The sequence below is a fragment of the Bemisia tabaci genome, chromosome 9, assembly GCF_918797505.1.
Source record: "Bemisia tabaci chromosome 9, PGI_BMITA_v3".
Classification (NCBI taxonomy): domain Eukaryota; kingdom Metazoa; phylum Arthropoda; class Insecta; order Hemiptera; family Aleyrodidae; genus Bemisia; species Bemisia tabaci.
Genome location: NC_092801.1, coordinates 33085329 through 33108822, shown reverse-complemented (window position 1 = coordinate 33108822; position 23494 = coordinate 33085329). Strand labels below are relative to the sequence as shown.

The 23494-nt window shown below is 37.7% G+C and overlaps 1 protein-coding gene across 1 annotated transcript; it reads right to left on the bottom strand.

The window, feature by feature from the left end:
- Positions 1-2319: 2319 nt before the first annotated feature.
- Positions 2320-23308, bottom strand: LOC140225529 (uncharacterized). The gene is made up of 14 exons (XM_072304729.1): positions 23094-23308; positions 20824-20932; positions 18871-19140; positions 18171-18335; positions 16073-16227; positions 14502-14675; positions 13736-13942; positions 12328-12512; positions 11063-11312; positions 9150-9329; positions 8055-8237; positions 4555-4925; positions 3420-3577; positions 2320-2621 (listed from the first exon to the last, which is right to left on the bottom strand). The coding sequence occupies exons 1-14, from the start codon at positions 23211-23213 to the stop codon at positions 2320-2322; spliced, it is 2829 nt and encodes a 942-aa protein (XP_072160830.1). The 5' UTR covers positions 23214-23308.
- Positions 23309-23494: the final 186 nt, after the last annotated feature.

Below are 23494 nucleotides of genomic sequence, written 5' to 3'. Positions count from 1 at the left end.
ATATTCGTAACTCTTATCAAAAATGAACATTTTATTGGAGAAGATTTGGCAACTCTCGAATGTTCATGCGGCGTTTTTCCCTTGCTCGGCAGAAATAAGCTCAATTCAACAAAGAAACACAAGAAAAATACGCTTAAAAATGGCTGTAACGAGGTTAAGAATTAGAGTAAAACATGGGATTTTTTAAACCAAGTACATACTCATTTTTTGCTGTAACAAAATGTGGAAATAAAAAATTAAAACAGGTAAATGAGCAAACATGAGTTGAATATCAGTGCAAACTGGAAAATACAGATGGACAGAGAGGCACCACGAGCATATTCCAGTTTTCAGTTTTCACTACTTCTTCCATTCTACAGTTCACGCTAATTCTTAGTTGCATGCTCAGTTTGGTGTTTAAATTTTTAATTTTTTATTTCTACTTTTTACTCAAGTTGAGAATGAGCATATCAGCGGTGAAACTCTCAAACCGCACGTATCTCTTTTGCGATGTCTTAAAGTCCTCGATCTCATCGTCTTCTTTTGAGGGAGAACAAATCAACATGATTTATTACAGTTTTCGCAGAATTTCCTTCGCACACAGAAAATAATCATGGAAGTTTTTAAGAATATTGAGATTCAGTATTTTTCCAATCCAAAAATAAAGTATGTCTAGAGGTCTGGAACGTCGCAGACCGAGGTACGCCTAGAAGATTCCCTTATGAATCAATAAAGAAAATAGCGCTCGTTTAAAGAAGGAAAGATGCTTTTATAAAAAGAAATATCACGTACATCAAGCAGAAACCCGCTTTCATTCAGCTATTTCATTCTTGATACAAAGTAAAATCTTCTTGACGGCATTCTCAAGAATGTTTCTGCCTATAATTCGAGTTACTTTTTTCTCCGATGAAATTAAAAAAATATGCTAAATTTTATTAAATACGGATGCTGGAACTTAAAGAGTTTTTGGACTGACGCTCTCATTTTGCGCCATGGTATTTTGATTTATTATGCGAGGAAAGCTCCATACTCTTAAAAAATGCCTGTTGTGAAATACTCGGATAGTTGCTTGAGGTGCCGCGCGCCGCGCGGCCAGCACTAAACGCGCATTGGCGTCTTCAAACCTAAGTGGATACTTCAAGCATTGCGCAATGCGTGAAGTATCCCCTTAGGTTTGTAGGTGCCAGTGCGCGCCGCTCCGCTCTGTGTTGGGCTCTAATATCTAAACTCGCGGAGTCAGCGTTTTTCAACTCATGTTTTTGAAATTTTTGCACACTCTGCACGGATTATTCTCATTTAAACTGATAAAAAAAAATAAAAAAAATAAATAAATAAAAAAGTTTATTAAAGGAAACTATATTGTGTGTCTTGTAAATATTGAGGCGGTTCCGTGTCAAATCTAACGATTTTCAAAGCACTTTAATTTTTCTTTTATATTTTGTGCTTTTACTGTGCTGCAGCGTGATGGACGCACAACTAAACGCTCAAAAGTGTACAAATGGGCTAAAACCAAACATTCACCAATGAAAATTTGAAAAAATGAATCAAAAGAGGAGAGTGACATTTCATTTAAAAAATGAGTTACCATAAGAACACCTCCTTCTCTCTCGATTTTCTCATTTCCATATTGTCAATATAATTCTACATATGGACTAAAAAATAAATCATAGGCCAAGTTACTGTTGCTTATTTTACGCGTGGACGTAAACCACTGGATGAAACAGTTGCGCGGAAAAAAAATCGTCAACGAAATGTCCTGAAACCGAAACTTCGGCTAGAGCAAAAAAAAAGAGTTGTCTCTTAAATAAAATGGCTCAGAGTTCACGGTGAATGCATCGGGAAAATCTGAAATACATTCTTAACTTCACAATCCGCAAAAATTTGCGGGTTTTCTTTAGCTTCCCGCTTCAAAAATGGTACTATGACAAAGATGAACATTTCGTAAGAGGTCATTCCAACCGACCCTTGCGCACTAGAATGTTTCTCAATATTTAACATGACTGACGCTTCCTTGCGCAAATCGTGAGGAGCAACTTGGTCTTTATCAATGTAATGAAAATGTAATTGTTAACACTCCGATTGATAACATTCCATCCCGTCACGTGTGTTTTGGCGGGTCGGCCATCTTGAATATTGCACAGCATCCTGAAGCGCATGGGTAGAATGTAACGACTCCTCTTATGGCATGTTCACCTGTGCCGACAGATCGTTTTTGAAGCGGGGAGCTTAAAAGAACGCATATTTCTTGGGCAGATTGTAAGGTTAGGAGCATATTTCAGGCTTTCCCAATCCGCACATCGTGATACTTGAACCATTTAATAGAAGCAAAATGTCTTCTTTTCACTCTCGCAAATGTTTTTGCTCGGATGAACTCAGCATTTGACTCACCGATGAAACTACAAAAGCAGCTTTAATCATTCCAATCTTCGATACTCGTCTCATCAGAGCTTTAGCGTCTTTTCGGGAAAGGCTGTTGACTCCCGACATTACTGAGACTGAGACATCATGTTCTTTCGCACAAATTTGCAAGGCTTTCAACGCATCTTCGTGAGGAGGTGAATCCAGCGACGCAATCGCGAATTGTTTGATGTTGCGCTGTGCCAAGCTCTTCATCAATGTCATCGAGTCTTCCAATGTTGAACCTAAAGAAATTGCCGCTATTTTGAATTGAATGATTGACCAATGAAGGTACTTAAATACCTAATCGGGGAGAAAGTCGGGTCCGGATTATTAATCTAGAATTCCAAAAATAATACATTCCGGTTTTTTTTGGCACTTAAAGAATAATCTGTCGGTAACCCAGTGAAAAACCACATCTTCAGTTTTAAGATACCATTAGGTACAATGTATTAAGAGAGAGAAACCTTGACAAGTATGCCAAGACAGTCAAGCGCAAACTCTCATAATTTGGATTAAAATCTGAAAATTATAGCCTAAGAATTTTAGTTTTTCAAAATTTCTATAACATAAAATTTTATACGAATAACTTTAAAAACTGAAGGAACGTCGAACAGAAATATCCTAAATCAAAGGACATATTAGAATATCTTTTAGGCTTCCTCATACCCTAATCCATACACATTTTTGAAGAGACCCTTTAAGTCTAAGATGTTGATACACCACAATATTAGACGATGAAAAACTCATACAAAAATCTGTTTTAGAATTATCCGTTTTGTGGTCCTTATCGCAAGGGTTAAAACAGAAGTAATTTTTGAGCATTTATGGTGGCATACTTTCTTCATTTAAAATTTGATGCCTACTCACTTTGCTGTAGTTGTTTTCTTTTTTCTTAAAAAAAAAAAAAATTAAAAAAAGAAACGACGAAACGAGTAGGAATCTAACCTTTTTTTCTCACGAGAGAGAAGTAGATACAAATTAACACTCGTGTTTCCTACTATTTACTGAGTGTACATGCATTTGATTTTAAAAATACTCACATAAAATGAAGTAGATTTCAGGATTTGTGTGAGGAAGAATATCGTCTATTTCACTAGCTTTACCATTTTCAATGATGCCTTTCACAATATTCCTCTTGCAGTCTTGTAAGTTCAACAATAGCTTCTCTTCGGGCTGAAGGCAAGAGGCTTTAACACTGCTGGAGGATAAAAACACATCATCGATTTAAATATGCACCATTTTTTTGCACTTTCTTCTCAAAATCAATTTTATCGTGAAATGTAACATTTGCAATTCTGTTGTCTGATGGCTGAATTTTTGTCAAAACTATCTTTTCTCAGCGTCGCGAGTTGATTTTTGAAGCAAAAGGCGGGTTCAAGATTCAATATTCTGTTTAAACTTCAAGCAATGAAGTTGACTGGTTCCCCTTAGAAAAATATATAGGAGCTAAGATACTGAAACACCGCATGGAGATACGTGGTGTCTCGCTTTAGCCATCGATATGAAATCAGAAATCTCTTACCTAATGATACATAGCATAGCACAGAGCACACCCCTAAGTCCCTTTGTATAAAATTACTTTAAATGCCAATGTTATATTTCTTGCCACTAAAAGTCCATGCCAAAATAGTGAAAATGTAATATTTATTCCCGTCTGTGACACTGTGGCGGCCTAAAATAATGGAACAGATCAGAAATGAATTCGTAATGTCTTTACACTCACACTGAAAAAAAAAATATCGGTGTATTTACTAAGAAAAGGGTAAAATTACCAAGAATTCAGGGTTCTATTTGATCCCAGTTTTTTCTTGGTAAAATTACCATTTATGAAATTGGTAATTTTACCGAAAAATCTCGGTAAAATTATTGACTTTCTCGGTAATTTTACTGGACCCCGGTAAAAACGCCAATTTTTTTTATCGACTGTGGTAGAATTACCGAGATAAAATGGCAAAGTTACCGAGAATTGATTACCAATAAAAGTTGTATTCCTACCTGAAAATAATATCAAAAATACCGGTTTTTAAGTAAGCTTACCAGTCCGTCTTGGTAAAATTAATAATTGGTACCAATAATTGGTAAAAAAGTGAGATGGTAAAGGTACCAACGGCCCTTGGTAAAAACGCCGAGAGTTTTTTTTTAGTGCAGTGTAAAGGGACTCTAGACTATACCGACCAATTGATCTCGTCCGGAGCGAAAATTCGATAAGGGATCTTGACGGGATGCTCTGCGAGGAGCCACTCTTCAACAAGTCCAGATAGCCGCCGCTTCCGCTCGGGGGAGAAGTTGGCGATGTCGCGGGGTGTGTAGCTGAGGAAGCTGGTCATCTTGAGGAAGTTGCTCATGGGGAGCGGGGAGTTGTGGGCGGCCAGGGCCCCGTTGAGGTTCACGAAGACGCCGTGCGTCGCGATGCAGTTCCAGGAGTTGTGCATCTGCTCCTCCGGCAGGTCGCTGATGATCAGGTCCGCCCCGTGTCCTTTCGTCTCCAGCATCAAAGGCACGAAAAAGTCCCTGTCCATGTGATTCGTGATCCGAGAGGCTGGAATCTGATAAATTGAACAGCTCAATTGAATCGTTCAGATACAGAAGGTCTCAAGCGCCAGATATTACGAAAAACACAGTAGAAACTGTATTATTCAACCCGTTTTGAATCGCAGATTAATCGATAATGTGATTAATTCATTCATTTCTTTAGTACTTTAGAGCTCGGAGATATATAAGGGGTCAATTAAAACGGTTATTACCATTTTTTTCGATTTTTCATTTTTGGTGCTTGAGCGCTTTTTTTACTGACTGATTCAATTAGGGTTTCAGGAAAACGGTGATGCTGTGCTTAAGGAACACTGCGGGAGCCTTCGGGTGTTCCAAGATTGTTTTGATGGTGCACGTAATTTGTCCTAAAACATTGTTTCCGACCACAAATTTTTCCTGATACTTTTCTCCTACCTTCATGCACGCTGGGCTTGTCGATTTCCTTTGACATTTTTGCAGTGGTGAGTGCATAGCTGAAGTGCGCTACAGCTAGAATTGTTTATAGCAAATGGGTAATTTTTATAGAAGGATTAGAAATAAACAAGTGGTTAGAAATGTAAAATAAATACTATGAACTATGCAAAACGATAATCCGGGTATCGGAACTTGGCTGATTTGAAAACGCCTTCAAATGCGGCGTGATACCTCACGCATTTCGGAGAGATCAAATAGTTGTATCATTGCCCCGTAAGAATGTAACGGAATATTTAAATGGAGATAGCCCCCATGCACGCTGGGCGTGTCGATTTCCTTTGACATTTTTGCAGTGGTGAATGCATAGCTGAAGTGCGCTCCAGCTAGAATTGTATTTAGCAAATGGGTAATTTTTATAGGAGGATTATAAATAAACGAGTGGTACGGAATATGACAAAAGAATATGAACTATGCAAAACGATCATCCGGGTATCGGAACTTGGCTTATTTGAAAACGCCTTCAAATGCGGCGTGATACCTCACGCATTCCGGAGAGTTCAAATAGTTGTATCATTGCGCCGTATGAATGTAACGGAAGATTTAAATGAGAATAGCCTTCATGCAGGCTCCCCACATCCCATCTCGAGCCCTGGTGTACCGGTTTAAAGTTCCAGGCCCCAAGCACGGAGGGGAGGGGGGGGGGTCCGAGGAGCATCCCCCGAGAAATTTTAGAATTAATGCGACTAATCGGACGCATTTTGAAGCTTCCATAAAGAATTTTTTCATCAATTTCTGCGGAAGAATTATGTTTTTTTTTTTATTTATTTTTTTTTTTTTTATACTTTCAGCACAAAATACTTGCGAATTGACGCATTCAAAACATCTAGAAAATTTTTATTTATTTTTTTTTTTGGGGGGAGGGTATGATACTATTTTCAGTTCTAAGAGGGCCAGGCCCCCCTGGACTCCCCCTTCGTTTGTCTATGGCAAGGGAGATGAGCCATGAGCCGTTGAAGTCGAGGATGCCCAGACTGGAGACTCTTAGCATCTGACGACGGAAGAAAATGAAACGCAGTTACTAAAAATATCCCTCTGTACTGAAAATCTTGAAAATAGATAGACATTTTCCAAGAAGTATACTTCTTTGAAAATTTAAGAAGAATTCTACAGTGTCCCAGCGTGTTTCTGAAAATCTATTCACCTTTTGCGAAATTTTTAGGGTAAATTTTCCACTTTTTCTTAAGAAACAAGGGTTGCATGTGAATTCGTAGTGGTTTTTCACGGGTCACACGGGCCTCCTCCGGGGCCCGGGCCCCGGTACCAGGGACCCAGTATCCCCCCCCCTCCTTGTGGCGGGCCTGCTCCTACTCGTTTATTGTCTCAGTACATTTAGGCCTATATCGAGTGAGCTTTCTTGCTGGCTTTTCTGGACGGGAATTTTCTCCATATTCAACTTTAAAAAAAATACATAACTTACAAGTTAAATATGGGAGTAAAATCAGTGGGACTGTCCCCTGAAAACCAATATCAGCTGCGCAGTTAGGTCGAAAACTTCTATCTCTGCTCTACTGATGTTTAAGTCTCAATTGTATTTAAGACTCACACCCTATTACGGAAAAAGCTAGTAGGACATCTCATTCGTCGGACTTAAAACAGACTTGTGAGTGGACAAAAACGGGCAGGAAAAAAGTATCAGGAGAACTTATGGTTTAAAAAACAAATTTAGGACAAATGACCTCGCACCTTTTTTAATAAAATACGCATTTTTTGGGAAACTCGTGTTTATGATTAGAAAATTTATTAGCGATTTAGTTTAAAGTATCTGAAAATTTTAAGGAAAATTATTCATAATTCAGTAAAATTAATATTTTATCGGCGAAAATTTGGCGACTAAAAAATGTCCATTCGGCGTTTTTTTCTTTGCACGGTAGAGAGAATAGAGGACTAGATTCATATTTGCAGTCGTTTCTTGAACAGACTCCTTCCCTAGGAAGGCCCGAACGGTTCTTTTGGTGACGAAAGGATGTTTTAAAAGGCCTTTATACTATCATATAAGGAACAATTTTTCTGATTCTGGAATAAAATTACAGTCTTGAATGTTTGAAACAGATACTTCCAAATGATAAGAATCATTTTTCACCACTAAAATTACAGATCCAAAGGGGAAAACATAAAGGGTTTTGCATGAGTGCATTTCTACTCCTCCAAAAGAGTACACCAGTTAAAGTTCCTAAACTATTGAGCGGCAACTATTTCGACACCACTGTCGTGTGAGGTTGCATTTCCTTTATTTGAAGGCGATTTTTGACCTCAGGGGCGGAATTGTTTAAGGAACTACAATAAGGCCGGCTTTTAGAAGTATCACTCAGCTAGTCAGAACTTAAGAATGTAAATGTCTGGATTTTGAAGAGATTGCTGCAAATATCTACTTTTTAATTGAATTGTTCCGCACAACAGCCAAAACCAAGAAAAGGACATACCTACCCCTCCATCCACTTTATCCTGTAAACTCACGCTACTCCAATTCTTCTCGACTTTTTGCACGCATATTAGCTTTTCTTGACTTATTTAATTTTTCGCCTTCAATTAATCATCTTAACTAACATCCTGTTCTTTTCAGTTTAAGGGACATTTCTTGGTCATTGCCTGTAATTGAGCAGAAAATTGAGGTAAACCTCTCTGTTATGAGTTGAAGTTGAAAGCAGTGAATTTTATGAAGAATTCTGTACCTGAGGGAAATTTTCCATGATCAACTCTTTTGCGGCGCCATTAGGAACGGTACAGTAGACAGTATGACCATTTGTCAGGGCTAGTGAAATACAGGCTGTTCCAACCGGTGTCTGACCATTGTGAACCATGACTTGTTTCTTGTATTCATGGAATGTCTGCAAGTCTCGAATAGCTAAGTTTCCCTTAAATAGTTGAGAAATTTATTAAAATCAGCATCATCATTATTTTCGTCAGTATTAAAGTAGGCTGAAGCTTACTGGACTTTTGGACTTGCTACCTATTGGATTACAGAGCGACTGTAACCATGAAACGTGGCGCAACTCATGGGTATCATGTACTTCAAAAATACGCTACTTCCTTTTTCTAAACTCTTTGCTGAATTATTTTTCTATGAGGCCAGACGATTCCAATAATAAAGCTTGTGCAGATAGTAAGATAGAAAAAAACAAGGAGGGGAAAAACGGGAAACTAGGCTAAAAATACAACACTGAAAACTAGAGACGTTTCGACTCAAAACCGAGTCATTTTCAGTCGGAAAATAAATTAAAATTTAAAAAATATCGATGGAAAACCCCGAGACCTATGTTGGTGGCCGAGATCTGAAAGAAACATAATAAACGTGAAAATTTGTAACTATGCAGATAGTAAGTCTATGTTATAAAGCATCTTCCCCATACTCCATGAAAAAAATTATAATTCGACGGCGTAGATCTGGGACCACGTATCTCATTTGCGGTGTTTGAAAATCTCCGCTCCTATTTTATTATTTTAAAAGAGAACATATAGACTTCATTCCCTGAAGCTTTCGCAGAATTTTCTGGCACTGAGAAGAATAATCACGGCAGTTTTTAAGAATTGCTGTTGAGAGTAGTTTTTCATTTAAAAATTAACACAGACAGGACAGGAAGTCTGCGACGTCGCAAACCTAGATAAGTGGTTGCGGCTTACACCGTCGGATTGTCTCGCATGTCTAGGGAGTCCTCAAATATTGCACATAAAGCTCTTCTCAGGACTTAATTCCGATGAATTTTCTAAATGCTATCCAATTGACGTCATAATCATGACTTGCAACAACATGAAATGAGTGAATTTACCATTAAATAAGCGTATGGAAAGGTAGCAGCGACATCGAGAGGAATTTGTGGCGGCAATTTCCAACGAAGTATCGGGTCCGGTACAGCTTTCTCTCCGACCCCATCTTTTTTCCTGGCAAGACCCATCACGCGATGACCGGAGCGTGTGACCCCTGAGTAATCCAACAGCGTTACTCCATCCTGCAGTTACGAATTTCCGAGGAACATAGCAGAAAGTTATTTAGTAGTTAGCAGAAGTTTAGCAGAAAGGGACCAAGCCGCGTCGGCTATTCTTCAATTTAACTGGTCAATTTATTTTTTACAAGAGACCATTTGTGCGGCTTCCTTTGAAAATTGTAAGAAAATGAAATGAAATTGACATGGAAATGAAATGAAATGACATGAAAATACGACCAACATTTCTCGGCGATAACACCATTTTCATTGACGTCTGTTCTTACTGATCATTATCATGAAGACCTACTATTTTAACGAGCTCGCATTGTAGACTCTTTATAGTTTTAAATTAATTTTCAGGGACCATTACTACTCTTAATCTTGCTTAGTTGTGTTCATTGCAACAGTTTCATTCAGCGCGGGTTCATTCATGAGCGCAATCTGTTCAGCAAAAAATAATGGTGAAACAAAATGTTTGTTAATAACTTGGCCAGTGCGAAATCTCTTAATATTTTCTCGCATGTTTGCATTTCATTTTGGATTAATAATCCTCACGCATTCTTCAAATAAGGGCGGGGGGACGGGTAGAGTAAAGAGGGAAAAAGGGGTGATGGGGTGGAAATCGGGGAAATGGCGAAAAAAAGGAGTGAGAGGGAGAAAAGGGGGGAGAGAAGAAGTCCAAAAGCATTTGTAGATGAAAAGTCCCTCTTCCAAACGTGAGAAAAGGACAAAAAAGTCCCAGGTTCACGATAAATCGATGTGTCAAAAGCAGCGGGTTTGCCCAGAACCGCACACCCATCGCGAATCCAGCCCTAAACCGCACAGTATGGCTCAGCCCAAAACAGCACATTTTTTTGGCGGACAAAACCGCACACACAGCGTAACAACGTACATGCGAAACTAAATACATGCTTTTACTGCAATAATTTGACAACATGGGATCGCGAGGCCAGTTCGAAGATGATAGGAAAAATTGAGTTGTTACGCAAGTATGTGTGCATTATCGCATATTTTCAACGAGGATCGGCAGTATTTTTTCGCCTCTGAACCCTCGGTTTTTTTAGTTACTGACGACCTAGCTCAAATGCAGGTAGACACTGATCTGAATATTAACTCCTCTCTAAAGAACCGGTGAGCAATAATTAAAAAAAAAAAAAAAAAAAAAAAAAAAAAAACTTTTTTATTGAGAGAATACCGAGTCCTTCACACTACAGAAAAACCTGCAGAAGATCGCAATGACAATGAAGAGAGAGATGAGTCTAAGCTGCTGCGCTTCTTTCGGCACGTTAGCGTTGCCAACGTGCTGCAGGAAGGCTGCAGGTAGGCTGTAACTAGCGCCTACAAACCTAGAGGGATACTTCATGCATTGCGCAATGCGTCAAGTATCATTTTAGGTTTAGAGGCGCCTATGCGCGTGTCACGCTGTTTGCCCAACGGGCAAATGTCTGTACAGCCTGTAAACGTCTTTACAGAATATATGAAAGTCTGATACAAATACGACAGTGTTGCCAACCGGTCAAAATATGAGGTACGTTCCCTCCTCTATCCCCTCTATTGCTAATGATACACCATTGTGTGCGGTTTAGGGTCTCTGGTTTTTAGGTAGGATATTTCAATCTGTGCGGTTTTGGGTCATCCCCAAAAGCAGGTCGATACAATAGATTCATCTATTTTCGAAACACACGTCACTAAAAACAACCTCGATAGACGCACGTCCTTAGTCCGAACGGAAAAAGAAGTAATCACGTATTAAGTACCTCTTTACCACCGTGGTTAGTTTCGTTGAAGCTGAGATATTTGATATCGACTTCTTCATCACCATCAACAGTCTCCACCGTTGTATGCGACATGCGTGTAAGAACTGCCCTGGGAATCTCCTGCCTTCGATAGCGTCCCCAACGACCGTTTACCAACACATTCACAGCCACATCCCTCTGAATTTGTGAACCGCAGATCTGACTATGCGGGGAGAAACTGGGCGCTTTTCCGTCCAAAATGATGTAACATCTAATGGAAAAAACATTAATAGGACGAAATCCTTCCAGATAAGGCAGAAATATTTAGCCAATATTTAAACAATATTGTTTTGATATTTATGCAAACATTGGACCAATATTGATTAAAAGCAATGTTAAAAGCGTACACCATATTTCCTTTTGGCATAAATACTGCGTCAATACTTTAAAATACTGTGAAATACTGTGCCAATACTGTGAAAATATAATATTCAATAATATTATAATATTTATGATAATTTGGATAATATTTACAATATTTTGGATGAACATAATATTTTTAAAAATACTAAATAAAGATTCTTCAAATATTTTTTTAAAAAATAATTTTGATTGCAATATTATCAAAATATTGTCAGTATTGTGTAAATATTGCGACAATACTGACAATATTTGCCCAATATTGTAAAAATATTACGTCTTATCTGCGCTGTCAATGAGAATTGAGACGTTGCAGGAAGAGCATTTGTTGGTTGCGGTGTTTCAAAATCTCCAGTGCTAGTTTTTATTTTGGAGAAGTAACTTTTTTTTAGATATATGTGTGCTTATTGATTAAGATAAAAACGATTTGTACATAAAATCCATATAAATAAATAATTAAAATCTTAATCTATTACAGTCTCAATCTGACAGATTATATACTCATATTTCGGACTGCTGATAAGGCGAGGACATCTGAATTTTGATACGACTTATCAATATGACCAATAAGTAAATGAAGAAGTAACTATTGGGGTTAAGTAGTCTATTGGGTGAATTTTGTGAAATTTTACATTTTCAGCCTGTAAAATCATGAAGAATATCATGAAATATATATCATTTCTGACTTCAAGCTGGATTCACTGATAAAGCGAGACATTCATGAACTAAATATCTGGATCTCTGGTCAAAATTGGATGGATACTCTAAATAACGTTCTAATAATCAGAGAATAAATTTTAATCTTAGATGATAAGACTTAACCTGAGTACTTGAACGATGTAGGTAAATTTTTTGCAGCAATTCACCTTGTTTTATACGCAATGAGCTCCCTTGAGACTTCTCTTGCCGAAAAAAGCGGGTTAGCAAGCGAAGGATCGTCTATGACAAGAAGGACAGTTTCTCCTGGTTGCGCATTCGTTTTCAACTTCTCAATGCTAAGTCTCCAGTCTTTATCCAATTTGAATGTCCGCAGCTTTGATACTCCATTTACCTTTAAGACAAACCAAACAATATGTATGCAGCCACCAATCGCATGCGTCTCTGTGTCCTACTGACCTCGAGGTTTTCCTATTTTTTCAAATGTGGAGCTTGGAAGACAAGAGTGCAGTTTTTGCTAACTCGAGAAATACGTGTTTGAAGTTTCGAAATTATATGGATCCTTATGACGGAAAGAAAGTTCTAACGGACTTTTTGATGCTTAAAAATCGGAATTTTGAGAGCAAATTTTTCACAGAATACGCATCAAGGCTAGTTTTATTTGAATCATTAGTGTTCACATTTTTTTAAAAACTGCACTTATGCGCCTCATCCAAGCTCCTCAAATGATATCGACGGTAAAATTGCGAAAACGCAAATCTCGTTTGTGTTGTTTGAAAATCTTCACTACCATTTTTTTACCATTATTTTTCACACACAGGAGCAAAATCAGATGAGTTTTCAAAAGTATTTTTCTATTTAAAAGATAAATTATGACAAGAATTCTTTAGCGTCGCAGACCAAGATAACTGAGAATCACAAAGTACAAATAGGAGCATACTTTTAACATTTCAAAATATTTTTTTCAAATATCGTGCATGAAATTTAAGCTTCATCCACCGTACGTCGTTTCTCAGATAAAGGAACGTAACTGCACTCTTGAATTCTCTGCAAGCTAAAAAATTGAAACAATGGCTGAAAATTGAAGCTAAAAATTGAATTTACAACGAGAACAGAGCCGAGCAATTTCTGTTCAAAATTTTGCTGATTTCTGTGTTTGATCAAAGGAAAAATCAATATTTTCCATCGGAGACACCCATCAGTTTCCTGGTGAAAATTCAATGCTCGAGTGAAAATGTGTCAACGTTGAGAGTAAATACGTTCCTTCGTCTGGGCAACGGCGAGTGTGGTTGTTTCCTTCAGTTTAGTTTTTCTCTTCCTCAGTGAGGTCCTGTCTTGTATGCATTCTTATGGGTCTTAGGGTCCGCATTTTAGTCGAGATATTTAAAAAAAGAAAAAAAACGCCCTTTAACTCGTTTGCGGCCCAACCTCCATTTGCGCTTCGCGCCTCTGACGTAATGCGTGTATATAATAGAGTAAGATAGTCCAATATCTTTAATTTGCCTCAAACAGTAGGTGGGTATCACGGAAGAAGGAGATAATGAATTTATATTATGCATGCTCATACGATTCAAAATAGCCATCTGGTCGACTCGCTCCAAGATGTTGAAGTCTTACCTTTTTCAAGAAAAGAAATCTATCCGTGCCGAAATTTTGCTCGTAGACGACTGAGTGTTCTTTTTCAGACACCCTTCGGCTTTGATAGGGCTGAATAATCATGGAATATGCGTCATTTTTATCATCGGCCAATACCATTGACACAAGAAGATCAGAAGATTCAATTTCATCCGCAAAGTAACTTTCCTCCACTTTGACCTGAAATAGCTGTAAAGAAAAACACAATCAATTAAATGCTGTCAAAACTATCAAAATACTCTATACTTATTAATATTGTTTGAGCCTGAGGGAACAGGAAGGAACTGCAGACTTAATTTGAGCCTGCCGCTCCCAAATTGCTATCAACAGGCACTGATTCTTTCAAAATTTTGAAGGATTTGTTCTGACCGTCGTCTGAGGGAGATGACCTTTTTGTTAAAAAAAACTGGATACCAATATTAAACATGATATGAAGGATTATCATTCACCTTTTTAACGTTATACACCAACATCCTTGTAAGGGAATCTCGATCTATGAGTCATGCTGATCTTATGACGTCGACTTAACTACCTACCATTGAAATACAAACCTCTGCCTGAAGTGAGGTGTGTTCGCTGTCGGTCTAAATTTATATTTTCAATTAATAATTGATACTTGATTGAGGTTTTAAATAATTAATTCCAATGTGAGGATTAAAAAAATAAATTGAGATAAGTTTTCTCAGGCCATGGATTAATTTTGACCAGTCATTGTAATTTTCTCGAATAATATGACTTGGGGTATTACCTCTTGCTTCTTGCTATTGAAGGAATTGACGGCATCTTTTAACCAACTGCAAACTTGGTTAGCCATTAAATCATTTCGCCGTTTGAAGATGGTGATTTTCTTATCTGCTGTATTTTCTTGACTTGAGTTTTCAAGGATCACTTCAAGACACGCTTTTATAAATTCATACTCCGTCTGCAAAATTCATGCACATAACATATGAGGTGATCAGATCAAATGCTACAAGGCACAATAAAGGCTTGAATAAAACAGACAAAAAACTATACTACTAACTACCACTACTAACACTTACTATACTTACTAACTATACTTTTATAGTACTGATTGAAACTAACAGAAGACTAATTCGTCCCTGATCCTTAAGAATCCGTTTAATATCCAATATAATCTCGGACTCCTTCCTTACTAACAATATTCCTCTGGGAGACTGGTTTTTATATATTTTTAATTCAGCTATACTTATTTCTTTTTGAGATGTTGTCTGTTTTATTCAAGCCTTTATTGTGCCTTGATGACCTTTAGGTGTATTGTGTTTGAACAGAATTTTAGTCATTATCATAACGAATGAAAAAATAGGCGAATATTATTGGAGAAAAAATTGACGTACATCTGAACTTTGTGGATTAAATCTATAAAAAATTGAAAATGCAACTTGCATTGTATTCCAACTACCTCTACTTTGTACATTTTCGCTCCACTTACGAGGAGAATAGGTCTTGTCGTACAAAAAAAAAATACTTAAAATTTTATTTCTTCTTTTCATGTAGAAAATTAACGAAATTTTCAGTAAAAATGGTTGGAATCAATTTTGCTGTAAAATATTGCGTATTCAATGAAGCGCACCCGCGTAATTTCTTAAATTGGGAGAAAACCAAATATTTTTTTTAGCTTTAAATCGGGGTGCAGAAGTTCTTTGGCCTACGTAGTTTCGAGCGACCAAGAATTAAGCTTTCCCACTCTGACTTTGGGCGTTCGCGTTCTCAGTAATATTCACCAAAAAATAGCGTATTCGCAGCAAGTTTCTAAAAATCAAACGCGGGTTGCATGAATTTTCTAAAAATTCAACGCTTTCGCAGTATCGTTCTTAAAAATTCAACGCGTTCGCACTGGTTTTGTAAAAATCAGTGCATGTGCACTAATTTTTATAAAATGTAAACATCATTGTCATCAGATTTAGTTAAAATCAGTGCGCCGAGCGTTCCCTCTTCCGAATAAATCCTATTTTTCGATTCGTGTGACCGAACGTTCGATTTATGCAACCGAACTTCTTTCATCAGTTCCATTATTTTCATAAGTTCGGCTGTACAGACCGAACCTTCGGTTACACGAACTGAAAGTTGAGTTCGACGAACTGAATGATGTAGAACACCATGTTCTCCTTCATTTTGTGGATATGCAATTTTACTTAGTTGGAGGTCAAAATAGTTGCGTCACGCGTTTCGCCCCATCCAACTTTTCTACCCCTGCATTAAAGTCTCTCAGTCAGCCGAAAGGAAAGTCCCCTTCATTTTGCGGATACGCAATTCTACCTACTTTTGACGAATTATTGAATATTCGTTCGTTACACTCACTGAAAATGAAGTTTCACCGTACGGAACAAAATCAAGGATTACAGCTAGGTTGGAGTCTTTGCTTCTGGCCGGTCTCGTACTAAGGCCATCCACTATCACACCCTCACAATCAAAACGAGCAGTGCTGGAATCAATGTAAAACTCGATCTTGGAACCTAAAAGAAACAAATCAAAAAATGTTTGTTCTATATTTTAGTAATCTCGTTGAAGTCAATAAGTTTAATTCAATTATTGTAATTTCAGCGTTTTAAAAATTCACCAAAGTACAGTTGAGGGGCTTGAAGGACAAGGTGCATAAGTGCAGCTTTTGTTATTTCAAGAAATATGTGTTTGAAGTTCCGACATGACATGGATCTTTAGGCTGGGAAAAAGTTCAAAATGACTTTTTAATGCTTCAAAATTGGAATTTGGGAGCGAATTTTTCACAGAATATTCATTAAGAAGACTAGTTTCACTTGGAATCATTATATCTCAATTTTTTCAAAAACTGCACTTATGTGTTTTGTCCTTCAAGTCGCTCAGTTTTGATTCGGTTCTCCGAGTTTTTCGGCTGTTTAACGGTTGTATTTGACAAATAAATTCCTTCCGTGGCTGAAAATTCTTTCATTGTAAAATGCACCGATAATAATTTAGTGCTCGATTTGATTAGAGAAGACTTTGGTTTCTTAGAGCGGGATAATGGGCCCGTTGTAAACTTTTGTTAGAGAAAAAATAAGAGTTGTTCCCTATAGATAATGTCTCAAAAATCACGATGAGCGCATCGGCAAACTCTGAAATGCACTCCTAACTTCACAATCTACGCAAGAAATTTGCGGTTTTTTTTTTTTTTTTTTTTTTTTTTTTTTTTTTTTTTTTTTTTTTTTTTTTAGCTTCCCGCTTCAAAAATGATTCTGCAACACGCAGGTGAACATTTCGTTAGAGGAGTCGTTCCATTCAATCCCTGTTCAACTTGGCCAACATTTCCGCGCGCAAGTTGAGGAGAGCACGAGGTCAATCAAGGTGGATATCTAGAAAAATGCGAAAGTAAACACGCCGACTGTTATCAGGAGATTGGAATCATCGTCCCGTCACATGTGTTTTGGCGGATTGGCGTCGGCTATGTTGAATATTGTGCAGTACCCTTGTGAGCAGGGGTTGGATTGAATGACTCCTATAACGACCTGCGTTGTTCACCTGTGCAGTGGTACCGTGTTTGAAGCGGGAAGCTCAAAAAAATGCAAATTTCATATGCAAATTGTGAAGTAAGGAGTGAATTTCATACTTTGCCTATGCGCTCATCGTGATTCTTAAACACTTTTTATGAGTTACAACTCTTATTTTTGCTGTAGCAAAAGTTTGCAACAGGCTCATTATGAATTGACGTAAGCAAAAAACGCTATCTTCGCATCATTTTTAAGAGCTGGAGCTGGAAAGCACAAATAAATTCATCCCATATACGTACCTAAAATCTCGTGGTGTATAATTTTGTGACCTATCTGGTGATCCATTAATCAAAAAACCTCCTCTTTCCCCCCAAATTAGACTACTCAGTGCCCTTGCACGAAAAGCTGTTGTAAGAATTTTTGACCTCCTCTTGCACTACTCTTAACCCATTGACTTATGATTTAATTTGACCCTGCCGGGCCAGGAATTACGATTTAATTTGGCGAAAATCAGCAACTTTGAACCCTTCAAAATAATCCAGAAATTATTTCTCAAAGGGTGAAAATTGACAAAATAAGCATTCACAATACAACGTTTGAGAAAAATGGTGAAAACTTTGAACACAATGATTTTTTTATGAGGTTTAAAGCTGTCAAAATCGCAAAAATCGCAAGATCAGCGAAAATCAGAAAATTTTGAGGTTATTTCATGTGCAAACGCACAGTAATATGAAAATACCGTATCAAAACAAGAAATTACCGTACTCAGTAAGTCATAGGGTGGCCACACTACTCATTTAAACATTGATGAGAACGCAATCTACCGGAGAATTGCCGAAATAACGCAAACAATCAGCGGACGGCTCTGAGCCGTCATTTCAGAGCTGGCCCAGCGCTGCGATGACGGCTGGGAGCCGTCATTGTAAGTCAATGGGTTAACTGTATCGTAAACCTACCATCAGTTTTAGACTGTAGACTTTCTGGGATCAGGTGGACTGATTGCATAGAGGCCACTTCTATCAATCGACCAGCCTTGTCAGTGTTGAGATATAGATGCAGGTCGATGATGGTGTTGAGATTGATGGCCCAGTCCCGAGTCCACTCAATTTTCCCGAAGACTCCTGTAACGCGTTTGGTATCAGTTTAATAAAAAATGAGCTTTTACAGCCTACTCATCACTTAACTCGAAACCCTAAAAAATCAAGATGTATGGTTTTGGTAATTTTACCATCTATTACAGCTGAAATGTTCAAGGTTTTCAAAACTACATAGGACTGAGAAACGTTTTCAAATTTTGAAAACATAAAGTTATCTAAATATTAAGAAGAAAAAAACTTCCATGGTAAAGAAATAATTACTATTAAAAAAAATAAGAAAATGTTTATTTTATAAATTAGAGTTATTCATCTTCTTATCTGTAATCATGCATCAACAGCAAATCCCCCCCCCACCCCTCATCGATTGTTAAAAATTGCATTTATTGCCCAGAAAATGGAAAAATGTTGCGACTTCAGGATAATTATTTCGTATTTAATTCCAATACTTGTGTTGCACTGTTCTGCCCGAGGAATTCTCAACTGTTTTGCTTTAAAAAACAGTTGGTGATGTTTTAGGAAAGAAAGAAATGAATTTAAAGTTCTGAAAGAGCGACCGTACCTTTGCTGCAAACTTGAATTTCTGACAGTTTCGAGGCTACTGGGTTGTCGGAATCAACATCTGAGAACACTGGATCGGTCTCTTTTTCTGACTGGAAGTCCTCAACAATGGTCTTCAAACTAGGAGCAAAGCTGGGCTCCTCACTGACTTTGCATCGACCCCGCAGTAGCGTTTTATCACTCTCAACTGCGTTTCCGTCCGTTTTCATGACTTGGTTGACGATGAAATCACCACTACCTCGTAGGACCGAGAGGTATACGTGACTTAGGTCTAAAAATTAAAAATAAGAAAAGCTTAATACAAGAACGGCCAAGATCCCCAAAGCTCTGATTGCTCTCATTTTTAGGATGATATCCCACCTATAATAGTTACCAGATCTATGTCAGCAATTCTTTCGTTCACGATAACTACCGTTAGATTTACGTTAGCTTCTTCAAATTTTGCAATTTTGTCCATTTTGGTCTTATGAAGAACTGTATAGTTTTTCGGTTAAATCGCATTTACCGTTTACTTATAAACGGTAATTAACGTAAGTGCCCTACTTACGCTGTTTTCCACTAAACTGTTTTTATGAAAGTTCCATTCCTTGGTTTCCTTAGTAACCTCTGTTTGCTATCAGCTGATGTTGGATTTCAATTTCTTTTTTTCATTTTTTTTTGTTAATAAATCATTGCTAGGTTAGTTTTAATTTTTTGCCAGCATTTATTCTACCTCCTCCCCCCCACACAGCTCATTTTTCTAGCTCCATCACCCTCTCCCCTCAACTCATTTTTCTATCGATTTTATCATTTTTTTATGGCATGTTTTGCTCCCATACCACCATTTTAGCGGCCTCTAGACCCGTGACTCCAGTCACGGGCATTTCGCTAGTTCTTCTATAAAAATGAGCCCTATTCCTGGAAATTTGAACTGCGTTCAGTAGAAAAAAACCAAGCCACATCAGCTATTGCAAAATTTAACTGAACAATTTAATTATTTACAAGAGAGCGTTTGTGCGCGGATTCCTTTGAAAATGTTAAGGAATTTGCTTCTTACTGAGCAAAAAATTCACTGAAATTTTCACAAAAATCCTCTCAACCGTTTTCATGTTAAAAATTAAATTGTCCTATTGAATTTGGCAATAGCGGAAGTGACTTAGTTCCTTTCTGTCCACCTAACGCGGACCATTTTAAGTCCCAAAAAAAATTGTCCGCTTAATGGGAGCGTTGCCACTTCAAAAACTCTGTGACTTTTGAAAGTAAAGCAAAATTTGGTAACGTTATACTGCTTGAGGAACGCAGAACTGCCTGTGAACGGTCCTGAGTTTCCGATGTTGATCTGCGGTATCGGAGAAAAGTTCAGACTTGTTTCAAACGCCAAAATATTGTCCCCGCCAGATATAGCCTTTAAGCATCTGAGGACTCTTGATTCGAGTCCTTTGAATAATATAAATCCATATTTTACGAAAACAATCACAGTTTACCCTTTTGAATTAATTAAGCATAGCTCATTTTATTTAGCGGTCCTGCTGTCTATGATGCAACAACGCCGTAGTGTGGTCCTACGTCACAATTCCGGATCTTTATGTGAACTACCATGCAGAGGCACCTGGTATCTGGAACACCTTTAACCTTCAAGGTACTTTTTTCTCGCTTAAAGGTACTGCACCCAGCATTTTTCATCAAGTTTATTAAGTACGGTTCATAGGGTAATCCAACTGAGTGTCGGAAAATTAAATTTTCTTGGAAAATCAGGATTTTTCGAGAATCATTCAATTTTCTGGGAAATCGTTCCGTAGACGGTATACACTGAGGTCGAATTTGGGCTCAGCAGCTGGTAATATACGGGCAATACGGGTATGAAGATATAGGTCCATGATTTAAAATAAGACAGAAAACGATAAGTTTACAATATTGATAAGCCACCGGACCAGGATTGAAAATCACATAAAAGATGATCGAGACAGCACTTTACCTTCTGTCAGTAGATCGATTTCTGAGTACACATGAATCTCCTTGAAAAAAATCGGGGTTTCATGAAACGGTCTTTTTTCTGTGCTCCCAACAATTTTCCAAATCTCCACCTGAAAAAACCTCAAACATACTCGGATTTTAAATGATGATTGAGGACGAGGGGAAGTTGAAATTGAGGCGCTGAGTGCAGAAAAGGCATTTCTTGACTGCGGAGTCTTAGAATCTCCACTAACGTTTCATCCATTATAAACAAAACAAATGAGTGGCAGTTGTTGAAACTTACTGAATTTCCTTTATGATCGTACGATGCTGAAAAATGCTGATTTTACGACGTTAAAAATTACCCAAAAGTTTCCTCTCTAAAATATGAATAATTAGTGAGAATTTTGAGACACCGCAACCAAGAAATGCCCTTTCTACATTCAACGCCTCAATTCTAAAAGTAAAGAGCAAAACGTGTAATATGTAACCGTTCGAGAGCAGTGGCGCGGCGTGAATGATCGATTATCGATAATTCCCGATTTTAAATTATGGCAAATAATCGATTATTAGGGTGCTCAATGCAAACACCCTGTTCATCGATTCCTCTCCATAGGTTTAAATGACAGCCCAATTGATAAACACAGAACACACCACACCACTGTTCGAGACGTTGTATTTTTAATTTTCGCTCTAAAATAGTCATCGACTTCAGCTAAGGCAAGCGATTGTAACATGGGAGACCCGTATCTGAACTTTTTTTTAGAAAAAAAAAATCGGTATTAAGAACGGGTGTACCGAAGTAACCACCTTGATACTATTGGCACTTGAATACCGTGTAATTGCATAAGCATAATCGACCACTAGACAAGGTACGAATTTCAGCATTCTGATACATGTTTCTTCATCAAAATTTCACGTAGAACACGATTCGCACAAGAAAATTACCGAAATCAACTCCTTCCGAAGATATTTAATGATTCTTGGTGCGTGAATTGAAACCACCCGCTCATGAAAACTCAATGCTCTGCGTGATTCACATCGTGCGCTAAACGTTATCATGACAGTCTCTGCGATATAAAAATCTGGCAACCTCAATTTTGACGCTTTGGCTCAGCTATAGCAAATTGCTAATAGTTTGAGCAACACATAGTGGGAAATGAACATTGCTCGATTGAGAAGATAGCTGAAACCGTTGTAGTGCACGATTTGACTCAAGTAGAGCTTTGAGTTTCTTGTGAGCGGGCAGTTCAAATTCCTCGCAACCAATGTGAAATAAAAACGTTAATATCTTCGTTAGGAGTTGGTTTCAGTAATTTTCGTTGCGCGAATTGTGTTCGACGTGAAATTCTAGCTAAGAAACATGTTTCAGATTGCTTAAATTCTTACCTTGTCTGGTGGTCCATTAAAGAAGGGGCACAAAATTTCCTACAGCGCGCGATGAAGCAGCATCTCTCTCCTCCGTATAGTCTTAAAGTCATGAAGATACAGAAATAGGACAGAAGAAGGCGGGGACGACGCTGAAAAACACAATAATTTACAAAACACGGGACGTTTCGACCGGTCATTATCAACCGTCGAAAAAGAAAAAATTAAAAAAAAAACAAACAAACAAAAGCTTAAAAAACAATGTTACCTTGTTACCAACGTATAGCTTTTGTTTTTTTTTGTTTTTTTTTTTTTTTAGATTTTTTAATTTTTTCTTTTTCTACGGTTGATAATGACCGAGAGACTGGTCGAAACGTTCTACGTTTTCTAAATTATGTGTTTTTCAGTCTCGTCCCCGCATTTTCCTGTCCTATTTAATATGTATGTTCCGGGGTTGCCTTGGTGTATATTTATCGCAATAATAATGTAGTGCACTGGAAAAAAAACACATTGGATCTAGAGTCCAGACTCTTAAAAACATCGACAAGAAAAAATAATCTTGATTCAATCGGATTTTCGCTTAAATCAAGAACCAAGCCTCTTAATTTGAGCGGATTTCCTCTTGATTTAAGCTTATAAATCTGATTGAATCAAGAGTATTTTTTCTTGTCAATGTTTTCAAGAGTCTGGACTCCAGATCCAATGTGTTTTTTTTCCAGTGTGAGCATACGGTCCACAAGCACAGAAGTTACAAACAAAATTTTAGAGAAGGATGTTCAAAATTGGACGTATTTCTGCCAAACGGAACTATGTGCATTATTACGTGAGCCCTGTTGTGCATGCATTCTTAGGGGTCTCAGGGCTCATGACTTAATGCACGTAGTTCCGTTTGGCAGAAATACGTTCAATTACAATTCAACTCACCAATAAATAAGCAAGCGGAGAAATCGGAGATCCCTGGCTAGCGTATGTATCCAAAGTATCCTGTATCTCTTTCAAACTTATCACTCGTTCGCAAACTGATAGTTTGGTCGCGTCGTACATCTATTACAACAAGCAAAAAATGATACTTTCGATCGCAGCAAATGCCTTCAGGGTATCATCTTAAATGGTAAAGTGAAATATAAAAAATAATGGCAATGGCTGAAGCCGAAAAAAGTGTATTTCCCTGGTAAAAATTGGCAACAGGAGCTGCGTTTTAAAATACGATAGGACTTCTTATAGTGGACTATAGAAGGCGATAGAAAATTATATAGCTGGAGAAATATTTAAAGCTATAGCTGTAGAAAGCGAAAAAAATTATACAGCCGGGCTATACTACCGTG

What these genes read in the sequence shown, in the direction of transcription:
- LOC140225529 (XM_072304729.1), bottom strand. Translation starts at nt 23,213, where the DNA reads ATGTACGACGCGACCAAACTATCAGTTTGCGAACGAGTGATAAGTTTG. An exon ending in CTCCGCTTGCTTATTTATTG is followed by an intron (nt 20,933 to 23,093) that starts GTGAGTTGAATT and finishes AGGTTTTTTCAG; the next exon opens with GTGGAGATTTGGAAAATTGT. An exon ending in AATTCAAGTTTGCAGCAAAG is followed by an intron (nt 18,336 to 18,870) that starts GTACGGTCGCTC and finishes AACGCGTTACAG; the next exon opens with GAGTCTTCGGGAAAATTGAG.